The 26,453-nt window shown below is 38.8% G+C and overlaps 1 protein-coding gene across 1 annotated transcript in view; it reads left to right on the top strand.

Moving 5' to 3' along the window:
• PLPPR5 (phospholipid phosphatase related 5) overlaps window positions 1–24,421 on the top strand; it is a 46,020-nt gene extending 21,599 nt beyond the window's left edge. The window contains exons 3-6 of the mRNA XM_067300876.1: window positions 1,249–1,499; window positions 11,004–11,180; window positions 13,667–13,786; window positions 22,253–24,421. Of these exons, the coding sequence (XP_067156977.1) occupies window positions 1,249–1,499; window positions 11,004–11,180; window positions 13,667–13,786; window positions 22,253–22,285 (581 nt within the window). The 3' untranslated portion in view covers window positions 22,286–24,421. The remainder of the gene's footprint in view (window positions 1–1,248; window positions 1,500–11,003; window positions 11,181–13,666; window positions 13,787–22,252) is intronic.
• The last annotated feature ends 2,032 nt before the right edge of the window (window positions 24,422–26,453 follow it).

The raw sequence follows: 26,453 nt of genomic DNA on the forward strand, positions 1-26,453 counted from the left end.
ACCAGATGAGGCATCGCTATGCATGAAGCTGATGTGGCCACCTATTTTAGGGCAGTGCACAGCCCCAGGGTTTGCTGAAAGGGCCCTCCTGTGCAGTGACTTGGCTTGGCACAATCCGTTGCTCACTGGTGTCTAGCAGCTCAAGATGAATTAACATTAGGGTGACTTTACTGACCACCTGGAATCCCAGAAATCACTCTGGGTCATCTAGCTTTGCTAAGGAAAAAAACTGACTTTTAGAAACATGCGTGGTTCTGTGACAGTCTTCTCTGCTGTGGTGTATATCCCTTAATATTGTCATCCTCACGGTGCCCCATGAAGTTGGAAACTGTCAGAACCCACACTATGTTCACAGTGAATTGAAGTATGGGAACAGTAAAGTGATTTGCCCATGGAAATACAAGGAATCTGCAGCTCAGCTGGAATTTGAACACACGTGTGCTGGCTTAGCCTCCCAGTCAGAGGCCTGTATTTGCAGTTCCTTCCAGTGCTGGCTTTCCACTCCTAAAAGGATAAAAAGATACCTCAGAATGGTAGAATATCTGTTTTCCTTTAAGTAATCAGATACATGTATTCCCATTGTAATGAATGAGTACACATGCCTAATGCTTTGCTGAGATGTCTGATAAAAAAACCCTTTAGCATAAGCAGTCCTCAAATATATAGCTCTTTACCTCACTGTGTTGATATCCTGGTAAACATGCCATGCATAGAGATGTGCCCAGTGGTAGACAGATGAAGACAACTCATGCATGGCTATATTAAATTATTCAGCACTTCAGCTTCCTTACAGCTGAGAGGAAAGAGAAGACATTTGTCCAGTATGTGTAATAGCTTTCCAAGTTACCTATCTATCAAGGCCTGACCTCTGGTTCTTAAGCAGATTTGTGGGATGAAGAATTTGCCTCTGTCATTTCTCTGTTTGGTGAACATGGGCAAAGGTTTGGTGCCAGTTTGGCTAGCTACCCTAAAAAGTTGGGGAGATACATGGCTGGGGGGCCTAGGAAAGTGGGCTACTTGCACAAGAAGTGAGCATGCTCCTCCTAAGGATGGAGAGAGATCAGCTCTGTGGGCACGTTGCAGTGTTGCTGCTGGGATTGTGTAGGAATGTACCGTCTTTAGGGTAACATCTTGCCCTCATGTTTGTTCTTAAATGGATGGAACTGTTTTATTACTATGATAAATACTGTAATACATTATCATAGAGTGAAATTGTCAGGAAGTTTAACTCTTTGTTTCCTTCTTTAGGAATTTATGCATTTGGACTGTTTGCTACGGACATCTTTGTAAATGCTGGACAAGTAGTAACAGGGAATCTTGCACCGCATTTTCTTGCACTTTGTAAACCCAACTATACAGCACTTGGATGTAAACAGTATACACAGTTCATCAGTAGCGTACATGCCTGTACTGGAAATCCAGATCTTATCCTGAAAGCCAGAAAGACATTCCCATCCAAAGAAGCAGCACTAAGCGTATATGCAGCTATGTATTTGGCTGTAAGTATATTGTACTATTTAACATCACTCTATTTTTGAGTGCGCATTGCTCAGAATATGGGGGGGAGGAAGGAATGGGGGGAAAGTAAGACATCTGTTAATTGGTTGTATCCATGTGAATCTTTTATGGGTTATTGTGAGGCCTTTGAGAATTTGATTCATTGCATTAGATTATTCTGCCAATGACAGATGTAGTGGTCTTCTGAATCTTGAAAGCTAAGGAGGCTTTTAGGCCAATGTTGAGAGAAGATAATTTTTCCAAAGAGTCTTACAGATGTAGTGTAACCAGGTTCTTGGTTTACTTTTTCCTCATTTTCAGAGAATGCAAGAGGAGTCTGTGTTGGGTGGTAGGGAGTAAGAGCAGGGATTGTCCTTGGTGGCGAGTGGTCCCTTTCAGTGTTTTAGCGTAGTACAAATTAGTAGAATTGCAAATGACTGTATTCTTTAGTGGGGTGAAGCAGAAGAGAGGGTATATGTAACTGTTTGATCTCCACATGTTTCCTGAACATCTGTGCATATCGATAGGTACCAGAGTTGCTATCTAATAGGGTACCTCAGTCCTCATGCAAAGTCAGCTTGGCTCTCATTCTGCAGGGAAGTGAGCAACATGACAGCCCAACTCTTCTTCCTTCTCTCCTCTCTGATACAAGAAGCAGTGAGAAGGGCTGGGATAAATGCTGTTTACTGGCTGGCATCAGATCTGTTTTTAAGGCTATTCAGAAGTGCTGGAAGGCAGGTGACGGGGGAGTAGTCACTCAGGTAACTCAGTGTAATACTCCCTGGCTTAGTTTGGACCATCTTTCCGTTCTTAAGCAGCAGCACATTTTGTTATTAAAGTTATCCCCAGGGACACGCCTGTGGGAACCTCCCACATTATTTGTGCTTGTAATCCTGATTCATTATAGACCACTGGATGGGGCCAAGGCTTCCCTCATAGCGTCTGTCGGAAACAAGGCAAATGTGTACCTCTGTGACCATTACAGGTGTCATCCCTTAGATCTCCTCAGTATTTGACTAGTGGCCTTCATATATATATATACGTATATATGTATGTATGTATATGTGTGTGTGTGTGTGTGTATTGCTTTGAGCGTATATATTTAATAAGCTGATTTTTAATTCTTTAATTCTTTGCCAGCATGGCAAAGATCCCAAGCCCATCCACCAATGTGTCACGTCCAGTGTGCCAACTCCATGCCTCTAGATATGATTTTAGTGCCAGTTGCTTAAAATCGGCAGCACTGACAGTAACATTTACCAAAAGTTCCTTTGAGCAATGTCTGCTTAAGACATGTGGATCGTCAATTAGTACAGAAAAGTGTTATCTACAAATAAGAGATGAGCAATAAAATTCTATACTAACTTTAGGCAAGTGTAAGATTCTTGATAGTACTGTCTTTATTTGGGGAAATATCTAAGGCTTTGCTTCACTGAAACATACCTCTAAATTTGGCCCAAGCTATTTTAGAAAATATTCAGCTTTCTTCATTTTAATTGCTCCTATTTTTCTCATCCATCTGTAAAGCTGGATTTCCACTGTTAGCATGAGTCACAGTAACTAAAGGAAACAAACTGTTCAGCCACTGCAGAGCAGAATGGAAAATAGTACTAATACACTTTTAAAACAAAAAAGTAGATACTATGAAGTTCTAATATCTAATATTAGTGGCTTTGACATGGTTAAGAGTGCTTTAAGCAAATAATCTGTGGTCATTATACAATTAGCAACATCAAAGATGAAAACCAATGTGATCTATTTCATGACTTTGTAATTTTTTACTGGATCATTGCATGAGAACAGTATCATCATTTACCTAAAGCACTATAGACTGCCGATAGGATTTCTGAATTTTTGTTGTAAGCTGCATGATATAAAAATGAATTGCTGTGATGTATCAATTTAGATTCTAGCCTGCAAATTTACATCCTTGGCGCAATATTGGCAGTCCTTTTTAAAAATCCTGTTGCATTGTTGAAATTAAAAATACTGTTTACTATACATCGGGGAAAGAAGTGCAATGTTCCAATATTTGGGGTCATGTCCTTACACTGTCATGATGTTTATCAGGAAAGTTGGTCCTGAATAACAATTTTCTCATGGTTATTCACTGGAGTAGAAGATTTAAACAGTAGCCTAGTCTTGTGTGAGCCATGGTACAAAAGTCATTGAGAGCATGGACATAAAGGGCTCCATGTATTACTCAACTAGTATGAACATATCATATTTCAACAGTGGCCTTCAGTGGCTGAATTCATGAACATATCCTCTCTGATACAAAATGTGCTTTCTTTTTGTTAAACAGAAATATTTGGGAGAGAGGGAGGGATCGTTACAGAATCCTCTCTGGACATTTCAGCCAGCTGTACACCAAATGCAACCAGCTTAAAGATATAAACAAGTGACAAGCTGATTCAGAATCCTTGGTCTGTGAGTGGGCGAAGTAAACAAAGTCAGACTTGTGTGATTTCACCAATCAGCCCATTTAAAAACAGAACCCATCCTGTATCAAATAGTTCCCCTATCTCATTCCGTTTAAGTGCAGCCGTGCTCCAGTCACCTAGCATTGGCGCATATTGTCTTGTTAACAATAGCTTCTTTTTTTGTCTAAGTTCTTTAGTCTTCCTTCACTTTTTTTCCCCCTTCTCTTGAGAGTGGGTGGCTGCTATGGTAACTCTGAATTTCCCTCCTGCTGAAAGCACAGGCTTTTTCAAACAATTGTATTGCTAATATTTGGACCTCTTTGTAGTTATTTGCCTCCACTGCTTCCTCTCAATATCTATCAAGAAAAACTTAGCAACTGAAATATTGAATGGCAGCACTATGGTTAGGCGTTCTCTCTACCCTGCTCCCAACATGGACTGTTGCAAGGATTACTCATCCTCTTAAGACTTTTAGGTTTATTTATCTCTAGTGTACCAGAATCTTCAAAATGAACCACCATAAATCTATTTCAAAATCTCTGCTGCTACCTGGATTTCCCCTTAGCTCTCTGATCAACTCCTCTTATATCTTTCTTTGCTAGAGTTGGGATAATGAGTTGGTTGCATCAGCATTCACTTATTAGCAGTCCTGCAATTCACTTAACCCTTTCTCAGCTGGAGCAACATCTGTTAACATAGACAGGTATTTAAGGCAAACACTCCAAATTTATTAAATAGAATATAATTGCATCAGCAGCATTTTGGTATGCATAAGCTGACACTACCTGGACAGTTAGAGGTATATTTTGAAGTAGTCAGTTATGCACATACTTGGGTTTTTTTTCACAACTGAGACACAGGAATGAGAAGTCATGAGTCTTTTTTTAGTAGGATTTCAAAGTGTTATATGAAGATTTACTCAGTCTATTCCCCATGGGTTTAAATAGGAGCCTTGTGACTAACAGTTGTCCTTTGGTGATGCAAACCTAGGGGACTGATCATTGCTAGATGTAGGTTAAGGACAAATTTTAATTGTTTTCATAAAATTTTGCTTTCTTTTTGTTTTACTCTTATTGCATTGGGCAAAAGCAGTGGGCACCTTACCTTAGGATAGGATAATATTTGAACTTGGTGTTATCAGGTACCTTTCAAACTTGCTTTGAATTTGTAATGACAGAGGAGCAGGTCTAAATCTTGATGATTGACATAGTGCTTGGGTCTGTAGACTGCTTTTGTTGCCTTTTACTGTGGACTCCTAGCCACAACTGTGGCCTCAGGCAGGGCTAGCAGATAAAGCTGACAGTTCTTTCGTCTCTGCAGAGCTTGTGTTGAGCCCTTGATCCTCTGTTCTACAAGGTTCTTTCTTATGGCATTCTGTTGTCATCCTGGCTGCTTCATGTGTTTATTGGTCACTGGGAAGAGACAGCAAGGCAGTCTGGGTCACAGTGCTGTCAACGTGATGATGACACTCTGCTCAGTGTCGCTCTTTGATCTGGTCTTTAGGTGTAGGTCTCATCTCGCCTCTGAAGATCTCCATTTTCCTGAAGTGCTTGTTTGGATTCTGCCTAAGGGCCAGCTGGCTTAAGACCAGCAGAGGCAGAATTGACCTGTGTTTGACAGACTATAGAGCATGTTTGGGAGAAGCAGCGGTAGCAGAATCATCTTACTGAGTCGGCTTTGCTGTTGTCCATTTTTTCTTAATAAGTTGAACAATAAAAGGATTCTCCTAGCTGCTTTTAGGGCCAGTGTTAGCAAAGTGGGATTTCTTTTCAGCATCTGGCACAGCGAGTAAAAGTCTCTTTTGATGCTGATCTTACAGCATGCATCATGTTCTTACTTGATATATTAGATGTGTTAGTTACTTTCGGGCTGGATAGTAGACTAACATTTCAGTTTGATCCAGGGATTTATCTGAAGAGCTCTGGAGATTTCTTGTCAGTCAGTTCTTCATTACAACTCAATTGCTGAAGAGAATGATCTCTGAAGTCTGAATCAGCTTTAATTAGTATTTTGATGCATCTTGTGGTCCTGGTACATTGGAGGATATGTCTGTTCTTCCCCAGCTGTTTAAAGTTGCAACTGCCAGGAGCTCACAGCAGGACACTTACTAGAAAGGTCCAACATTTCTAGAGCTTTCTCTTCCTTTGGTCAACCCAGGCCCCTGCTTTTGAAAGCCAATTTTTGCCTAGGATCATCAATAATTATTGCAAAACTTATGAAGAAAAGTGGGGAAGGCTTCAGAAGAACTAAAAAGTCTTCAGTGAGTGGCTTTGTTTGCAGTGAGGCCCAGAAGATTGAAGAATACGCCTGTGGGTTTGCTCTAGTAATAATTTAACCCTAAAATTATTAACCAAGCGAGTTGAAGAGCTTTTAAGTTATGTCAGAACAAAACAGGATCTAACTAAACATTGAACCTGGCTAGAGACTATAGTCCACTGCTATATTTCTTTAAGTTTTTGATCTTTGAGTGTCTCTTTTCTTGTAGCTATGATGAATAGAGCAAGTTGTGCATTCCTGAGGTGGAACATATATAGCTACCTTTACTTATATAGTAACAAAACAAAACATGAGAAAATGTATACTTGGAGCACTGCCAGGGATGGGTGCCTGTACACTGATTCCCTCCCCTTTTCACTTGTCGCTCCATGAGCCAGTATTTTCTACCCACTAAAGAACTTATTCTGTCCCATTGTCAGTCCTCCCTGACCACCTGCTTCAGGAAGGGCTGAAACAGCAAGCATGAAGGGCATCTTCCTCCCTGCATCCCTGGGCCCCAGACTGAAGAAATCAGCTAGGAAAAGTAACCTGACTCCTGCTTGGTGGGCCCAGCCTACAACTAACTCCACTCTAACCAAAATGATACTCTGGGACCCATTACATGTTTGTTTGATTGTGTGCGTAGATGTTTGGGTGGGTCTAAAGACAGCTGGAAGAAAAAGACGAGGAGCTCGCAGTATAGCCTGGGAAGTCATTTTATCCTGCACTTGACGTATGACTTCTATTCTTCTCTTATATGTGTTGGAATCATTTTGTTTGTACTAGACTTAGGACATATTTCACAAGAGTCAGACTTGCAACATCACTTTTTTTTCTGAAAGCTTTCCAGTTATAATCTTAGTGCCAGCATTATGATTATTCTTTATATTATGATCTGAGACAGTCATGTCAGAAACCTCACAGGTTGCTTTGTCTGTGATGAAGATGATGGTGATGGCAGTGATTCTGACTCCTAGTGGTAGTAGCACTGAATTGTGGTATCATTACATAATTCTTAAAATGTAGGTTTGGGCTTTTTTTTTTAAAGCATTATTAGGCATAATTTGAGCACAGAAAGGCTGTAAAAATTTACAGGGAGTAGGTTTTCTATGACTTAGAATTTTTCACTACTGCTGTGCTCATAAGAGAGAATGAATGAATATAATTACCAAGAAACATTTTTGAAGTATTGCCCAATGTAAGTACGCAGGGCAAAATAGTCTCCAGGGTAGAAAGTTGATTAAAAGCTTCTATTCTTTGATGCCTATGCATTTTTTTAAAAAACACTTCAGATAATTTAGCCACAGAAATCTCTTTAAAAGTCCATCAAAAACAAGTGGCAGTATATGTTTTGGGCTTTTGGTTTTGTTTCCTGCAGAGAGGCTACCAGTGTATTATTGCAGTGGTAGGCTCTGAAATTGGTCTAAAAAGTGATAAATCTAATACTGCTTTTTATGATAGCAGTTTTTCAATGGATTCTAAGAATGTGATCTGGCAAATGCATATTTTTGAAAGTGCTTCAATTACAATATTTCTTTCAATTTGTGAGATTCTCTGAAGATTTCATTTCCAGCATCTTAAAGATTGAAGGTGAAATGATTGTGTTTTCCTGAAAATCTACTAAATATTGGTGCACAGATCCATCAGATAATGTCCACCTCCTTATAGGACTCTCTACCGATGCCTACTTGCTGATATCTTTTCATATGAAAATATAATTTCAGCAAAAAGGAAGAGCAATAGCAAGAGATCTTCAAGAGAAGATTCACCATGGATCTGATGTTGCAGGAGAATGTATAGCCTGCAAAATTAATTCAAATTACTTTATCAGTCCTTGACCTTCCATCTAGAGTCTTACAGCTGTTGGTCTTGTTTCTGACTACTTTAATTTACAAGATTTTCTTAATTAGATTTCTCCCACATTTTTCTTCCTGAAATAAACTGAGATAAACTTGTTCTGTAAACATCTATAACCGTGTACAAATTTGTGTCATTCATTCTCACTAATGTTTTGAATCACTGTGCTTTTTTCCTTTGTTGATAATACATTTAATATTTATGAAAAGTAAGTGAAGAAAAATCCTGTCATCTTTTTAAGATGTTTATTCTTTGCCATTTACTGAATATTCTGCTTTGCAGCATTTTGCTTCAGGATCAAGAATAAAACAACTGCTTAATTATATTTTATTCCTAATGTAAATTTGACCTTTCTCTAAATTGATTTTGTGAACATATTGTACTAGAACTGCAAGAGGTCAAGGTTAGAAGTGGATAGCTATGAATCCTGGCTTGCCCTGTGTAGGGCATTGCAAATGTGTAGACTTTTCACTACCCTGTTTCAAGAAGAAAAGTTTGCCTTGTTTCTATTGATGCTTTAATTGAATGCTACCCTTAACATCAGTTGTGGCTGTTCTTTAAAGAAAAGATAAAAGAGGTCCCTCTGCCGGCAGAACCTTCAGGTTATTCTGAGTGATAGACTGGGCGTGACAATCTCGACTGCAGTTCCAGGAGGGGACTCAGGAACTGGAGGTCTTCATTACTCATGTGAGACATGGCGTGAGTCTGCAGTCCGTTCTGACTCACTCAGTGCTTTTGCCTGAGTAAGGATTTGAAGGACGTGCTTGACTGTATAAGGAGTTTCCGAGATTTTTCTGCAGAGCACTCTTCACTTTAGATTTGAATTAAAAAATGTTGACGTTCAGCTGAAGTACTGCAGAATCAAGTTCTTGCATTATAACTTGTTTTGGTTTCTTCATTAAAGTTGAGACTATCTTCTTTGGTGATGACCAGGTGTTATAGATAACTGAAATACCTCACTGTGCCCTGCCTTAAACAAACTACACTCCTTTTTCTAGTTGATTTTTCCTTTTCAGTAGTCATTTTGATTTAATATGCCACAATACAGAATTAAACCCAGGATAACCTTGACCAACTTCCCCTTATCAACTCTGCTGGAGCTGTATTTCAAATTTGGTGATCTTGCTGTGTATTCAAAATATCAGAATATTTTCCCTAGCACCAGATGTTCTAACATGTACTGTGAATGTGCATAATGGTGGTAGTATCCAGGAGTACAGCGAGCCTCACTAAATTAAGGGGTTGCTGACTAACTCAGCATACACCACCCTGTTTGTTGTAGCTTGAAGAAAATTGCTGGGGAAAAAAAGCTGGAAATGCAAATTGTAGTTGTCTTATCAGCATACCACATGATAAGAGTAGCTCAGTGAATAGAGATCTCACAAAAATACAAGGAGCTAAGATAAAAGGACAGTAAGGGAAGGGACAAACATGGAAGAAGAGAGGAGAAATGTGGGTTGGAGATACGGCCCGAAACTCTTCTGCCAATAGTTTGCTCTGTCTTCATTAGTTGAAAGCATGCTACTCCTTTGCTGTTCATCATATAAGGTGCACTGAAGATGTAAGGTATATGTTGCAATACTCTGCTGTGATTTTGAGTTTCCTGGTTTTGTTGCAACTTCTTCCTCTATGCTGTGGAACTTTCTCTAGTGTTTTGAACAAAATGACTGGCAGATGTCGTTCTGACAAGCTCTGACTCTTACTTCCTTAATTTAACTTACTGTAACTGTAACCTCACTTTTTAGTCATCTTAACTGCATTTACTGCAGCACTGCATATCTGGTTACCCAGTAAATTAACCTGAAGTTTCAGACAGTGCAAAAATCCAAAGAACTGCCCATTTGTTGGTCAAAGCAGGTACCAGTTCTTCAGTGCACAGATCCATCTGTTTCCCTTTGCAATTCAAAGTGCTGTCACTATACACTTCTAGTCTCCAGTGAAACTGCTTAGAAGGTATTTGAATTCTTCAGTCTTAAAACTTTAACTTTGTCTAAATCTGAAGGGTTTAGGGATTTCAGTGGCTTAGTTGCAGAATGAGCATCTGCAGGAAGTCAATACTTTTTTCTCAAAAAACTTAGTTGAAGTATAATATTTCAGTGGGAAACTTTTAAGCAGCCTTAATACCAAGATTTAAATATCCACTGGAGAGTGGAGATTCAAAGCCTTCAGCTTTGGAATTCATTTCTCCAATCAACCCATTAGAGCTTGGAAAGTGCTGGCATTAGCCCTGTAATCACTAGTGCACCTATCCTTTGGGCAGAAGAGCTGCTCTGTCACCAGATAGTGCTTTTATTCAGTACTATTCAGCACGGACAGTTCGACTGCAAGCTGGGCGGAGATGGAGATCTTGATTTCTTGGAGTTTACTGCATGAAAGTTTCTCTGCATCTAGATTGGTCTGTGTGCTGTGGAGGATGGGTATGAAATGCCGTCAGCATCTGTGAAGTAGAGATGTATTGGTCCAGCAGTAGCTGAAACTATTCGATTTTATTTGTATGCTGACATTTCATTCAGTTTTCACTGCTTTTTGACAAATCTCTGCTTACAATCAGATTCTGCTGTGTATGAAGAAGAAAGGCATTTGCTGATGAAAACAAGCTCAAGATCTTTTTCCGTTATTGCCAACACTAGGCAGTGAAAAATCAGTCTCTTTACCTCTCTGCATAAATAAATACATACATTGAGAGTAATACAATAGGATTGTCTAACTTGCCTGTTCTTTGCGAGGGGAGGGTCGGTTCGGGTTCATGTAAGATTTGAAATTGCTGTATGGTCTACCTACCTAGAGTTTCTATATCCCTAGGTAAAGGGGGTGAAGACTTTATCTAGAGTTCAGCTTGCTTGTTTCTTCACCCCCCCAAAAAACAAATAGGCAGAGTCTCTTCAAACCAAATTGCAGAGATTTTATTCAGCAATTAGTGGGAGATATTATCAATTAGAGTCTTATACTTTCTTCTTTTCTAATTTTCAGATGTATGTCACCAACACAGTAAAAGCCAGAGGAACAAGGCTTGCAAAACCTGTTCTGTGTTTGGGCTTAATGTGCTTGGCTTTCCTTACTGGAATCAACAGAGTAGCAGAGTATCGAAATCACTGGTCAGATGTGATAGCAGGATTTCTAATTGGAATATCTATAGCTGTGTTTTTGGTAAGTGCATATTTGTTTCACTTTTGCTTGAAAAAATCACTCTATAAGTTTGTGTCTCATAACAAGTATTGGTAGACTAGACTTTTCAGGCAATTAAAAGTGAAACAGGTGTTTCTGTTCTTTAATTAAAATATCAGTTTCCTTAGCTATATTTTCATAAGACTCAGAAATTTCAGATCAAGAAATGACTGATACACTTATCTTTTTTGACTTATAACCCTAACTGTAGAATTTCACCCAGTAATTTTTGCTGCTTTGAGCAAGTGTATATCCCTCAGAATAACATCATCTCAGAATAACATCTTGTTTATAAAGTATTAAATTTGGTATAATGATGCCTACACTGATCAGAGAATAAGTAGCATCTCTCTTCTGGCTTTAAAATAGCCCTGCTGAATTTCTTTAAATGCTCATTCAGATTTAAATTGAAATTTTGTTATTCTGAAGTAAAAGGTCCTCATTTAGCCTTTTCTTTTCTGGAACTGTTCTGATATTGGATCTTTAGTCACAGTTCACAGTGACCAGTGTCTGTGTCAGCAAGCTACAACTTATCTATTAATCACCGTCGCTGATAACTTCAGTACAAGACCATAACATAGAAAAGTCACAGCTGTTTACTGCTTGCAAGTTTGTCTGCCTGGCACCTAGTATTAGTACTAAATATACTTTTGAATTTTTTTCCCCATAAAAACATTTTTGAACTTGATTCTTGGATCTCATTGAACTTTACTTGACTGAGAACTCGCACAGGGATGTCTGAGGTGGGTGTTTTCACCCTTCTGGTAAATGTGTGGGCAGCTTTAGGTCTCCTTAAAATATACCTTCTGGCACTTCCAAACATTCCCTTCCACACAAGGTGTCCTGGGGTTGTATTTGATTGTTTGTTTTTAAGAAGTTTTCCTATTATGTTTGTGTCACTTGAGCTATAAAAGGGAATAGAACAGATGTCTGTTCCCATATTTTTTCTTGTATTTTGTGCTGTATACTGCATAATCTCCTTTAACTAGCACAACATCAAATTTAGTTGTGTTTTGAATAAAATACAATTGATAAACTTTGCTGTTCAGCTGAACATCTGAATCAGCAGAAAACACTAACAAACTGTGTATTCATTAGCTATTCCTGGGAAAACTGTATATTATGTGAACAGCATCATTAAACTCGCAAATTGATTGCAGAAATATTTCCATTTGAACAGGTATTTTAAGGAAGCCATCTAAAAAAATAAATCACACTGATGACAATTTTCTGTTTAAGAAAATTTGCCATATACTTTAACTAGCTATTGAAAAGAAAGAATTGCAAAGCACTGAAAGTTAGGATTTTTTGGTTCTTACCTGTCAGCTGCAGGATATATTTAATCAGTTTAAGGATGTACATTTCTTATGAGTTATTACCTACATAAATTTGTGCTTTGCATGAACCATTAAAATTTCTGTCCAATATCCAGTATTTGCAAAAAAGCTGATTAATAAGAAGTGATTGCCTGATATTAATATACTGTAACCTCACGATCTCATTAATAGCCATTACCACTTGAGGAGTTTTTGAGTGGTTATGATGCTGTCAGATGGCACCAGGTGATAATCGTTTAAACTGTGCTGTGTAGATAGATAAGCTCTCTGAAGTGTTCTCTACCTTACCCAGGACAGGTTTTGGTATGTATCACATTCCTAACCCCTTGTGTGAGAGTCACTGCTATACTTGCTGCTGTCCTGAGCAGACTTGGAGTTTAGTTCCTGCCCTAGGGCAGGCACCATGCCTCAGCTTGACTGTAGTATCATCGTGTCCTGTCCTGCTGCCTCTGCCAGGCTCTGCCCACACAGATCTGTGGCCCGACAGGCAGCGCTGGCTGTGCTGACTGCGGTTGCCTTCAGGGCTGCCGTGACAGACCATCAGGTGGCTCATGACAACCAGTGCTTCTCCTGCCCATGCCCTGTGCTTCGCACTGCCTCCCCTGATAGAGACCTTTCAGTGCTATGCCATCTCCATGCCTGGTGACAGCCCCTGCTTCTGGCAGTTCTCTAGCACTGTGTTTCTCTGCCTGGGGACCATCCTTGCCTTCCCCCCTCCTTTTTGCACTCTCCTTTTGAGAAGTTCTTTGCTAGTCTCAATTTAGATTGGACTGGCCCTTCGTAGGAATTTAAGGTTATTGTCATACTTTTCTGCACATGTTCTGGACATCTGTTTATTGTATTGTTGATAATTGGTATTGTATTACTTAGCTTCAGTACTAGATCTGCTTTTAGATAAGAGGATTTTTTGTATAAGGATGATGCATGTAACAATAAATTGCTTGAAATTCTTTTGTCTTGAAATATTAATTAGGGCTTTTTCTGTAAAACGTGAACTTCGTTTGTCTGTGTTTCTACTGTAAGCTGTAACTAAAGCTGGTATCAGTTCTGCCTAATTATGGATGTCAGGATCAAAACTCAAAAAAGGGCGTTGTTTTTTAGCTATTCTGTTTATCTTCTAATTCCTTTTAGGTTGTTTGTGTGGTAAATAACTTCAGAGGACGTCAACCAGAGCATGAGCATTCTCATATAGATAATCTGGCCCAGATGCCAATGATCAGCATCCCCCGAGTAGAAAGCCCTTTAGAAAAGGTAATGTCTAACTTTTTTTTTAAATGCTGAAATAAAACGTAGCTTTACTGGAAACATGATTCCGAACTACCTTGACAAGAGTGCCAAGGTCATAAGATGTACAGAAGGGAGACATAGCAGTGAAGAAGAAAGAAGAGAAGAATTAATTCAGAGAGACTCCTGCTGGGAGACTCTTTGTGTCACTTCCAAAACAAACTCTGCATATCAGTCTAGTTTACTGTTATGGCTGCTTCTTAAAACAACCACTGCTAGGTCCATAGAACTGGGCTGAGTAGATCTGAGGCCCTCTTTCCTGGAGTTCCTCCAGTGAGTTTGATTGACATGTTGACTTAGAATCCATAGAGCTTGGAGTGCTTAGAAAGATGAAATCTAACCCTGAGCCCACAGCCACATGTGGGATTATGCAGTATATTTACCCTATTTGTGTCATTTACCCTACTTTTGGGGGACAGGTCCTGAGACTAGTGTGCAGGATGGAATGCAGTCACCTGTGGATCAGCTGTGGGCCTTTTATCATCAGGCACCTCTACAGCCCCAGTAAAGGGCAACTCCCCACGCAGAAGGGCTGGGGATCTTGTATTTGCACTTGAAAGGTTGCTATAGTGGGGCCTGCACCATCAGGCCAAACAATTCAGTGGATGTGATAATAATAATGAATAAAATGGGCCTTACATTAACTGCACAAAAGCAATGATGTCTTTCCAAAGCAAATGTGATTTTGGATTAGAACATATTAGCAATAGTCTCCTGGGTATGTCAGAATGTTTTGCATGAATAAGTATTGCAATGTGTTTAAAATTCATTTTAGTTTCCTGTCATAAAAAGTTCTGGTTTTGCAAAGATGTTGTTGTACTATGTCAGTGTTAGGTAAGGTTATGTCAGAACAATTCTGTGAGCAAACAAGCACTGAAATAAATAGTATAACCAAATAAAGAGAATATGTTAGACATTTTCACCTGGAGGAAAGTTTGAGCTATTAATGAAATTTTTAAAATTCTAATTTTTCTAATGAGTTTATCTGTCATTATTTGTTAAAATCTCTTCTATTATGCCCATGTTTGAAGATACTAAACAATTCTACATTGTGTAGGGCACCAAAACTGTTTTTACAGCATTCTTTTTAATCCAAATTACTGCTACTACTTCTTTTTTGTATTAAACATAAGAAGAAGAAATGTTGTTTTTAGCCACTTCCCAGTGTGTGTTCATCACTCAAAGTTGGTGGAAGTTGTCCTTTATTAAGAATTGCTACTAGCCCTAGGTTTGCTATTCATTTCTTTGGAAGGGAAAGGAGAATTCTTTTCAGAATGATCTAACAAGCCTTTTTGAACCAAATGTGTCTAACTATTGAGGACGTCACAGTCTCATTTGCTTGAACAAGCAGTTAGATGATGAATGTACATCTTTAAAATCATCCATTCAGTAAACTCTGTAAAATGTCAAAACAAAGCGAGATGTCAGTTGGCCTAAAATGTGCCATATTAATAAGAACACCTTATTTATGTGCTAGGCTCTCCTAGGATAAAAGGCATTTGTGCAGCCATCATAGGTCATAAATGTAGATTCTCTGCAAATTCTGCTTGCCTGAGTTCCAGTTTGGCTGCTGAAATTTTTCATTTCTTCAGAGGATAAAGACTTCATCTTATCTTGGTGGTTCTACCCGATTTGAGACCCTCTTGTTCATGAGGAACAATGTTATCTTTCTGAGACTTGATCTAGGCAAGACTGAGACGATGTTGGTAAAGCTATGGGATGATGTGGGGAAAGTGGCTGCAAGAGTAGTATATGACCTGCTTGAGGATGACCTATACCGTTTGTGAACTGCCCAGAACTCTTACATGAAAGACCTTCTTTCCCTCCGAACTCACATTCACACTGCAATGGAGAGTAGCTCTTTGCTGTTATGAGACATCTCCTGATTAATTAGGGAACTGCCAGCAAGGTGTTACGCTCGATATGATCTCAGCTTATGGATTCATCTTTCTCTCTGTTGCAAAACCTTTCTTTCCAGACAGAGAGGACGAGATGGGAGGATGATTATGGAGAGAATTAGTTATTTGTTGGGAAACGCTTTCTTCCATTTCCATCTCCTAGAAAATCAGAATTGGGATTAGAAAATAATTATATCTGAGTACTTTAGATGTTGAGCTTTTGTGATTTTTAAATGTTTAGTCTAATGTTTTTGGATAGGAGCCAGATCCTGTTAAATAAGGGGCACTAGGAATAATACTTACGCAGAAGTAGGGTCTAAATATGGCTCAATTAACTACCATCACCACAAGAATGATTAACTTAGTCTTTGCTTCTTAGCTCCCTTCTTACTTTACATCCTCTGTTGTTCTCTGAAAAGGAGACATGCTAGATAATTGGTGTGCAATTTGCCTTTTGCCTACTTTTGCTATGTGCAAGTTACTTTTCACTATATTCCAGATAGGGCTTTGTCAGTTCCACATTCTGAATGCTCATACATTCATATTTGGCTTATTTTAAATCTGTTTTTCTTTATTCTCAGTCTGCAAGCTTCTGTGGCAGTATTAAAGACAGTTTACTGGCAGAAATTAGCTACTAAGAGTAACACAGATCCTGACCGACTGAAGTTATCATGGGCCAAGGCAGCGCTAGGATGAAACAATACAACTCCGCTATTTATATTTAAAAATAATAATCACATGGGTATCTGAGAGCAAGCAATTCAAAGATGCTGTCATAAAGAATGATTTCATCAGAAAACCCCATCGTGTAGGAGCTCACTCATTTGCATCACAATTTTATTATAAACTTCATCCATGTATAAACAAGCACATGATGCATCACACAGACCTGGGAGCACCTCATTCTTCTTTCTCCAGGTCTGATACCTTTGCATTCCAGTGCTTTTGCCTGCTGGAGAAATAATGCTCTTGCCATGCTTGGCATGCTCTCTGTGCTGCTAATGTCTGAGTTCTGGTGGAGGTTGAGTGTTACATATGAAGTGCACTTAAACAGGAATATGTGTACTTGGAATATTCTAAACTGAGCCTCTGCTGGTTAATGACAAGGGCAGGTCACTGTTTGCATGACGCTTCTGTTTAGTTGTGATGCATGCAGATGATGAAGCTGTTCTGCCCAGGTACCCAGTTTTTGTACACTTCAATAAGCTATAGTTGCAGAGTGTCTCCTTGAAGAATCCTTGCCAGAGCTCGCTCAGCAATGCGGACTTTCTGCTTTCAGGTTAACTAGATTTATCCTCAGAATTAATGAAAAGAATGAAAGCCAAGAAACCTCATCACTCACCCATCTGCTTCTTTCTCTCTCCTTTGTCTGACCTTATTCATATCTTACAAGACAATTCCTCTTTCAGTTAGCCGGCACTCTCCTACAGAGGAGTGGAGTGTCTTCCCACCACAGTCAAGGCTAGAGACTTTTGTTCTTCTCTTGCAAGAGTTCTTGGGAAATAGGGATATTATGGGTGACACTTGGAAGAAAGAATTTAAAGTTCAGCTTCATCCAGTGCAGTCACAAACCATTCTTCCTGTTTTCTGTTTCAGGAGAGACTGGCCATTTATTTCATGACAAAGTCACCTGAAATCAGCCAGGGCTTACAGAGGACTGATACAAGTCTTATAGTAGCTGTTGACTCTGCTAGCCTTTTTTATAGGCAGTCTAGCTTTGAAAAATCAAATGCAAAGGAAACATGAAGCATTTTAGGAAAAGTAACATAAAACTAATTCAGGCAGTAGATAAAAGACTGAGGTAAGAGGTCTCAAAAAGAAATACTGAGGTAAGATAGGTACTGCGGTTTGTCTCCTAGGGAATGATTACCGCACTATCTCTGATCGTCAGCGCCTTCTGCATCCCCTCAATATTATTTATTTGCACAATGATTTCTTTTTCAGTGCTCTGTTTGACTGCTGAGTTGAATCTATCCCCCAAATCTCTGCTTGGTATTCCTTCATGATGTTATTTCTGTCAACAGTGCCCACGTACCCAAACACAGTCACTGTCCTCTGTTTCAGTGAGCCTTCTTATACTCTACCTGACTCTCCAGCATGACTGAGCTAGAAACAGATAGTTTGGGGTCTTTACCTTCATAGACTGACCAGCCATGTTTTCTTTTGAGACAGTCGTTCCTAGGTTTTAATGGTGATAAGGATTTGGAATTCTCACAATATATGACATTCTCATTTCCTAGCACACCAGTTCCTGGTGAATATCAGGGTTAATTGTCTTTGCCTCAGAAATCTTGTTGAGTTTGACACTGTAGTTCCTTTCCTAATGCATACGTGCCAAAGATGAGAGTGGAGATAAAACATTAGAGAGAACTGTGGTATTTTGATAATGCTAAGTATAGCTAATGTCGTAGATCCCTCTTAAATTTCTGATAGGATTTTAAGAATGGAGAAGCTTTTCCTCTTCTGTTTTTCAGGTATAATGTTTTCCTGTTTACTCCGTCTTGGTTATTCACAAGAGGCATAGAATAGCTTCTTAAAAATGCCAGAAATAGTATTTTTAATTTTAATTCTCGGAGTTACTGCTTTTTCCTTGGTTTGAGCTTTTTAGTACTGAGGAATCTTTCATTGGTGTGTGCACTTGTGTACACATAGAGCAGCACGGGGAGTCCTGTCTGGTCCCTTGACCTCTCCGGTGAGAGTGATCGCTTGTCACTGAGTTTGCAGGCTAAAGGCAAAACACAAAAATGTTTTCGCTCATCATGCTATGTGCAAATGGGTGAAAGGGGCTGTGTCTTTATTTCTGTGGCTCAGAAATATTTTAACTGGGAGGTGTGCAAATACTGTTGTGTGTGAAGTCCAGAAGAGTACCTGGGTAGCCACACCAGCAATGTTTTAGTACGTGGATGTGTATCTCCATGAAGGCTTGACTAGAGTGCATGCGCTTACATTGGCTTACGGGCAGTTTTTCAGATTCCTGCTGCCATAATGGTTCTCTCTTGATAATTGAGCGTGTTACAAGGCTTATAATACAACACTGTTTCACCCACAGAAACACACACCCAGGAGAGGCAGCTCATAAAAGACCATAAACAATCTTGTTCTAAAGTCAAGCATTTGAATTTGCACTTGTGTCCTGCTCTTCTGCTTAAATCTACTTCTAGGGAATGTTTCAGGAAGTATTTTTATTTGAATGCAAGCTGTAATCACAACATCTAATTTTCAAATAAAATAATAGGTAAAATGGAAATAGAACAATGTATTCAGTGTGACCTCCTCAAATGTATGTTGTAGGTGTTACAGGATCAAGGTATTAGTAATAATCAAGAAGAACCTTTACAACGAAACTCCTTCAAAGCACGCATCATTAGGTTCTTCTCCTGGATAACAGGAATGAACCGTTTTGAACATCTTCACATAAGGCAATAAACGTATGTGCGCAACAGCGCACTTGTGTGTTTGTGTGTAGAGTTAAAGTAAAGGCAGATGCAGTGTGCTGGCAGCGTTCTGTGCAGGTCTGCAACTTTTTAAGAGGGGGAATTTCACCTGAAGTCATTCTTTTCTCTAAAAATGTGATTCATCCAGTAAAAGCATAACATATACTTACTTGTTGACCAGGAAGATGTTACGGTAACTAAAACATAGTTATCTTTTTTCCCTGAATTTCCCTGAATTGAGTAATATTTTTCTATTTCTCTTAACAAACCCCACTGTGTGAAGGAGTACAGACAATTGTAAAATTTGTGTTCTTAACAGTGGAAAAAACTTTATAGGCTTATGATTATTTCTGAATATTTATAGCTTTATTAATGAGGGGAGAACAAAAAAATTCTGGTTCAAACTATTAAATTTATATAATGAAAACTGCAAACCACAAAAAGCTGATGTGGACTTCTTCAATGCTTTAACATTATAGAAGAGCTTATAAACACAAATTAGTTAAAATCTTAATATAAAATATACAGATATGGATAATTTCACCCCAGAAACCTGCACTCAAGGCTTAGCCCTTAGCCTTTTGCTTTCTGTTAGTGGTGTGAGAGCATGGTTATGAAGCATGCTTTGTTTACGTTGTGCTGACACCAACTTCATACTGTCAGTTTGGAATGAATAATACAAAACCTGAGGTCCCTGTCTGTAAAACTGCTAAAGCTGAGCAGATCCTCAGCATATTCTCATTCTTCTGACTACCGTGGTTGAAATCATTTTCCACGAAGTTTTAGGAGCTGAGGCTTGTGCATGTTTTTGCTTGCCTCCTGCATCTGTGTGAATCTTTGTTTTCTGATGGTGGTTAATATTTCACACTGAACTTTGTCACGGTAACTCTAAGTAGAAGTAAAAGAGCATAGTAAAAGAGTTGGAAATGCAGTTATATTGGAAGGATGCTTTTTTTTTCTGTCAAAAGAATCTCAGCAAGGCTTATTGGTAATTTTGCCTTAGAAGACGACATACGAAAAAAGCATGCAGGAATCAATATTAATAATTCTTGCCATTAGCAAGTAATTGTAAATACTAAATATAAATATATAATATATATAAAAATAGCACATGATTATAAATAAATACTGTGGGGAAAATTTCACAATAGCAGCACTCCAGATTCAGTGAGGTAGCTCAGGGTATCCTCTATCCCCCACTGAAAGTAGAAGGTGGCCAACAAATTAAAGTGCCTTGAAATGTTTATGTTTTGTTTTCTAATTAGAAAATTGAATTTTGCTTTTCTTCTATGGAATCAAAACTTAGAATCACTGACATTTGCTAATGTTGTTAAACTGTAAACTTTTTCACAGAAAGTTGCACACTGATTTTTTTTTTTGATCCTTTTTAAAAAGCTGTTGGATACGGTTTAATCATTGCCATTTATTTAAAATATGTTCATTCTGTTTTGGAGAAAAATGTACATAGATGCTTGTGGAAATTTTGGATTTCCCTGTTTTGAAAGCTGTCAGAAGATACATCAGGACATTGCTAGATCTAAAATGCATAATACGAAAAAAAGAGCTTCTCCTCCTGGGCACAGTAGGGATATGACACAGTGAGAAAAGGAGCAAAGCTATCAGCATTGTTTGGAGAGGGGGAATGAGAGGCAGTTCTCGCTTGCACCGATTCAGGGTGCCTCTTAATTCCTTCCTGAAGTGTAGAAATCAAAGATTCTTTTCTGCCTTCCCCTCCTTTCCCTGCAGACTGCACAAGTATCCAAACAGTTTAAGAACTGAGAAATATAAACTTGTGTAGTGGTTTTTATTCTTAGACTGAGTTTCTTTAAAAAAAAAAAAAAAAAAAAGCCTTCTGTGAACTTTTAATTTCCAGGATTTTAATCATAAAACACACCCCCACTCTGAAAGCTGCTAGGAGCAGGGTCAACAGCAGAGGGAGTGCATTGAAAAATGCCTGGTAAGCACTGCTCTAAGCAGCAGTAGAAGTCAGGCCAGCTCTTTCTGTGGAACATAAGGGGGTTTTGAAGACTTAGAACAATTTCCCTTGAAGCAAAAGGTTGGAATCTGTCCTGCTTGCCATGAGTTGCTTAAATCCCCTCCTCCTCTTCCGCTTACACCTGCCTGCTCTCTTCTCATGACTTTGGTCTGCTTCCAAAGGGAAAGTGAGGTGTTAAGAGAAATCTGAAGTGCTTTACATGATACTATTTCTCTCTGTACATTTTTGTGCTGAGGAAGAAACGTGGGCTTAACATCAAGACTCCCTTTATTCATTTTACGCATTGCATATTAAAAAAAATGATGGCAGTCAAGGATACTCCACGCCTAAGGGAGACATACGGTTCCTTGCAGAATCCAGTCCTTTGGATCCTGCAGATATCTATACAACTGAGTCTTCACTGGCATGTTTGCAGAGGAAGTCACTTAGGTTAGAGCATGAAAAAGTGGCAAAGCTCTATGGCATGTTGCAGTTCTGCTGTATAGAGTGACATGTAATATTAGTCACACTGAGACACATCTTCACATTCGTTAGAATCCTCATGTTGAAGGAACCAGGAGAATAACACTGGATGTAAAGAGGACATTGCAGTGCTTCTGAGGAAGAAGTCTTGAATATGACTTCTCAACTGCGAATGCCATTTTGTTGTAGCATTTCACTTCTTGATTCTATGCCATCTAGCTCATGGGGAACAATTAATCTTTAAAAAAATGCAACATTAAAATTGTATTAACACTGAAATAGCATATTAGAATCTGTCAGAAACTAGTTTTCATTTCTAGGAATTTTTGCATTAAATTATAAGATACAACTAATTTGATTATTCACATTAAATATAATTTTATTAAATAACAAGGTTGTAGAACTGTCTACCTAATTACTTTCTTCAGTGTACTTATATATACAGTCTTTCGGCATTTAACAAAGATTTGCTATGGGAGTGAGTGGAGAGCACTGCAGTGAAGAACAATTTTATTTACTGCAAAACTCTCCAGGTGAAAGGCTATCTCTAAAGCAGAAGATGCAGCAGTTTTCACAATGGTGATTGATATCTAACTGTTTGGTTTCTGGGGTTTTATTTGTTTATTTTTCCTTTAACTTGTAGAACCACATCACGGCCTTTGCAGAAGTCACATGATGTTGACGCTGATGTTTATTCACTCCATTGGACTTCATCTCTTTTCACAGCCCACTCATGATAATTGCAGTATATCAAAAATAAGAAATTTTAAAAAGTCCTATTTCTGACTTGATTTTTACATGATTAAAATGATACCAACATTTTGAAGAATTCTTAAATATTAAAATGACACTTTGCTTTCCAGCAAAAATATTAAACTGTGTACTTTTTGGTGGAATGGGACGAACTGAGCACTAATTACATTTATCTGACAATACCCTTTATTTTGGCTTCTCATTATTTTTAATGGTTCATGTACCTATTCCAGCAGTACTTCATATTTTGATTTGAATTTGATTTTTAAAATCTGCATTTTTAATTCAGCATGAACGTGTTTCCATTTGAGGCAGTTTCAGTGTATAAAAACTAGAAAAAGATTTACATTCTGTATGAAAATGCTGTTTGCACATTGTATTACACTGTATTCCATGTAAGATATCATTCAAACTGTATGTTATATGTAAGACTGGTGCTTCTGCTTTTGAAGAGAAAAAAATGCCAATTTTTACTGTAATAAGTATTGTATCATAATTAAAAGTTTATTTATTTGGATATTTTCCTGACATAATTGTAGCTGAATTGTTGTTTTGTAGTTCTTGAATGTCTTGGATGATATATATGTATCTAGGTTAAAAGAGATGAAAATAATATAGGAATTTTGATCATCAATATTCTTTATTACTGATGATATCCCATGACAGGTTAAGGGCTCCATTCTTAGCTCAGCATATCTGATGGGAAGTAGTGCTAATCAAAAAACATTTAAACAAATCATTCAAGGAAGCCTGCATCTTCTCCTCATGTGTTTGTTGTACACCCTGATATTGTGCTGGGAGAATGGGTGCTAAGATACGAGAATATATGAGTTATTTCTCACTGGCTTAGTGAGAAAAGTACATATGTGGTTCCACTCTCCACTTCACCTTGAAGCACTCATGCAAAAACCAAAATGGCTGCATAAAGTGGCCAGAACAGGTGGAATTTATCTCTAGGAAGCTGTCTATCTCTGTGTTTCAGAGATTCTTGCAGAAAGAGTATTCTCTGTCAGTCTGTGCAGTGTTGACAGGAATTGAGTTTTTCAGCATCAGGCAATGGTATCATATCTCATTTGTCACTGTGAATAATCAAATTGAGTCTCCCCTTCCAAAGACAGCCGTGCTGTCTATTCATAGTGAAGTTGTCCTATAAAAATTGAGAGCCAAATGGATTTGAATATTATAGATACTGAAGATACTTGTAGCATCTGCCAGGAAGTTTTCCTTTGGCAACAGTGGGTGCAACTCTACCACTATAAACACATCAGGACTAGTAACGTTCAGTGATCTGCTGAAAAGAGCAGAACATTTTAGGCCTTAAATTTTTCTTAATATACTGTATTTCCTGTGCATTAATAATTGGAATTCATGTTGTTTGAAACACATGACTGTAGAATCGGGTATATATTTTATATGTTGAATTTTAATGCATTCCCACATAGTCATCCAGGGAATATGTGCTTCTTATTTTTAACCTTTGCTTTCACTAAAATACTTGCCTACCACTACCTAAATATTGCTTGGGAAGCAAAGTGAGGCCAGGTCTTCTCTGAGTGCAATAGAGCATATCTCACAAAGTCGTTGTGCTAAACTGAGAATTAGAGAATACAGAAATACATCAGTTTGGAAGAAAGTCCTAGAATAGAGCCCTTAGCTACAAGAACGTTACTTAGGTGATTGAAAATCCACCTTTATTAGACTATATCAGCTGTGTTTACAAAATTGTAGTAGGTCTAAAATTTGTTTCACCATGTTAGGCACACTTACCCTTAGTCTAGCTGTTTAGGGCCTGAGGTACTAATAATTTCTCTCTGTGCAGATTTAAATGAAATCTTCACTCATTTTTGCATGGTAGCAAACCTGCGTTTTTTATATCTGATTTATAAGATTACCAACAGATTCTTTTATGTTAAAAGAGATTACTCTTTTTCAGTGTACTGTATATACTCAGCTTGTAACTGGTCTCTTTCTCTCTCAGGATCTTTCCCAGTCAAATATTTGGGTTAAATTTATCATGTTATCTCTGTGAACCAGCAGTGAGAAAACAAAAAGAGGTCCACTCTGCTGTATAATGTATTTTTAAATAAAATAATTTTTCATTCATATGTACTGTATTTTTTTAGATATCTGCTCTAGCTGTATATTGGTTGATAGTCTACATATAATGAAATGATGATTTTAGAAGTCAGCTGCATTTGATGATGAATTTTCACAGTCAACCAGGAATCCCCACAGTTAACTACCTTCCCCTAGAGGTGATACTGGTGCAATTGAAAAGCAGGAAAGGAAGAGCTGTATTGCAGAAGAGTCCACAGCTTGTTGGTGAAGGGCTCTCCGCCGGGATGTGGGCCAGTCATGCCCCAGACTGTGCCTTGCTTGATTTGGAGAAGAGGCTAGAAATCAACTCTCCCCCACCCCTAGTGGCTTTGCTTCCCTGGAGCGTGGGCATTTGCAGTTCCATTCTGGACCTGAAAGAGCTTTCAGTAGGAACAATTTGCCAAAACAAAAATAAGTTGGCATTTTCTCACTAAAATGGCTTTTTGGTGGTTGCTCTTTAGAAAAATCCCAGTGAAGATTCTCTGACAAGCCAAGCATCATCACTCATTTGGAAAATATTCTGGCTCAAGAGTGCTTCCCAGTAAAAGCACAGCAGTTGAAGGTAGCATTTTAGTGATTTTGAATGCAGCTGTTCTTATGATCTCCTCATGGACCTTTTCTGTGTGTACTTCAGTAAAACAACTCCACTCTATATAAATGAGATGCTTAAGAAGCATCTCAAATGCTATATGCTGCTGTGTTCCTAAAAGTGGAATTCATAAGGCATATGGGGACACCAGCTGGGCTCATATCCATACCGTTTTAGATTCACTTATACGTATTCTGCTGTTTGTTCGTAATCATGAACTGCATAAGACATACAGTGATAGCATCTGGGCTCACATCTCTTCAGCTTTTAAAAATTTTCATTTTAACAATGTGTATTAAAAGAGAATAATGCTGCTATTTTTCAGCTGCAATTTTCTTTGCTATTTGCTGTTGCCTTCTAATTTTATTGCTGTCCAAGATCACAGCGAGTGTGGCAGTCCATTTGCACATTATGTTAGCAGGGAGCTTTTTATACTCTTCCCAAGTCTAATTTTGGTATTTTGAGCCTTGTCATGCAGAAGGCAGAGTGCATTATATTTTAAGAACAGATAAGCTGAGTCTGCTTTGACTTGACCAAATATATCCCTGGCCCTCCACATTGCCTGGGCCTTGGGGATGCTCAGGCGCATCTTGCAGGCAGAAGGGCAGAGGATTGAAAGGAGGGGAACAGAGCTCCAGACTGCTCAGCCCTTTCAGTGCCCTGCAGTACCCCCCTTCAAGCAGTCTGGATGATCCACAAGCAGGAGTATTTTCAGCAGGTGCTGCCTCTGACAGCTGACTCGACGCCAATGCATCTGACTTTCCTGCTCTACTCCAGCATCTTTCATCTCCATCCAGGTGTCTTTCAGAAACTGGACAGGTCAGGCAAGATACCACCCCCTCACCCTGAGCTGCATTATGAGCATGACCGCAGTTGGAGCCAGAGTCTGTCTGGTCCTCTGTTAGACAAGTGGAAAGTCAAATAAATGGGGATCTATCATGACTTCAACCTTTGGGCCTTTTCCTCCAATTCCTAGACCTTTTGGCTTTCAGAGACTTTCACAAAGAAGAGCAAAGGAAAACTTCACAACTCTGCCTACTCTGTAATCTCCAATGCATGCCCTGGGTTGTGACAGATCTACTCTTGCTATTGGCCACCAGGGATTTTCCAGTGGAACTGCTAAAACACACTGTACATTGCCTCTTTGTCGTTCGACACCATTGTGAGGATGGCTGGAAAAAACTCTTTAGGGTTTCCAGCCTTGACCTGATATTCTGGGAAGAGGAAACCGTGAGCACTTCAGAAATACATATGACCCTGTCAGAGCAGGAATTGGTGTGAGGGAAGGTGGCAGCCATAACATGACTTGTGCCTTAAGCCTCATTGTTTCCTCAGCACTCTCTGAGTTGCCATGTCAAGGTATAACTAACTGTAATGGGTTTGCTTTTGACACTAAACTCCATGT

This window comes from Apteryx mantelli, chromosome 8 (assembly GCF_036417845.1).
Source record: "Apteryx mantelli isolate bAptMan1 chromosome 8, bAptMan1.hap1, whole genome shotgun sequence".
Classification (NCBI taxonomy): Eukaryota; Metazoa; Chordata; class Aves; order Apterygiformes; family Apterygidae; genus Apteryx; species Apteryx mantelli.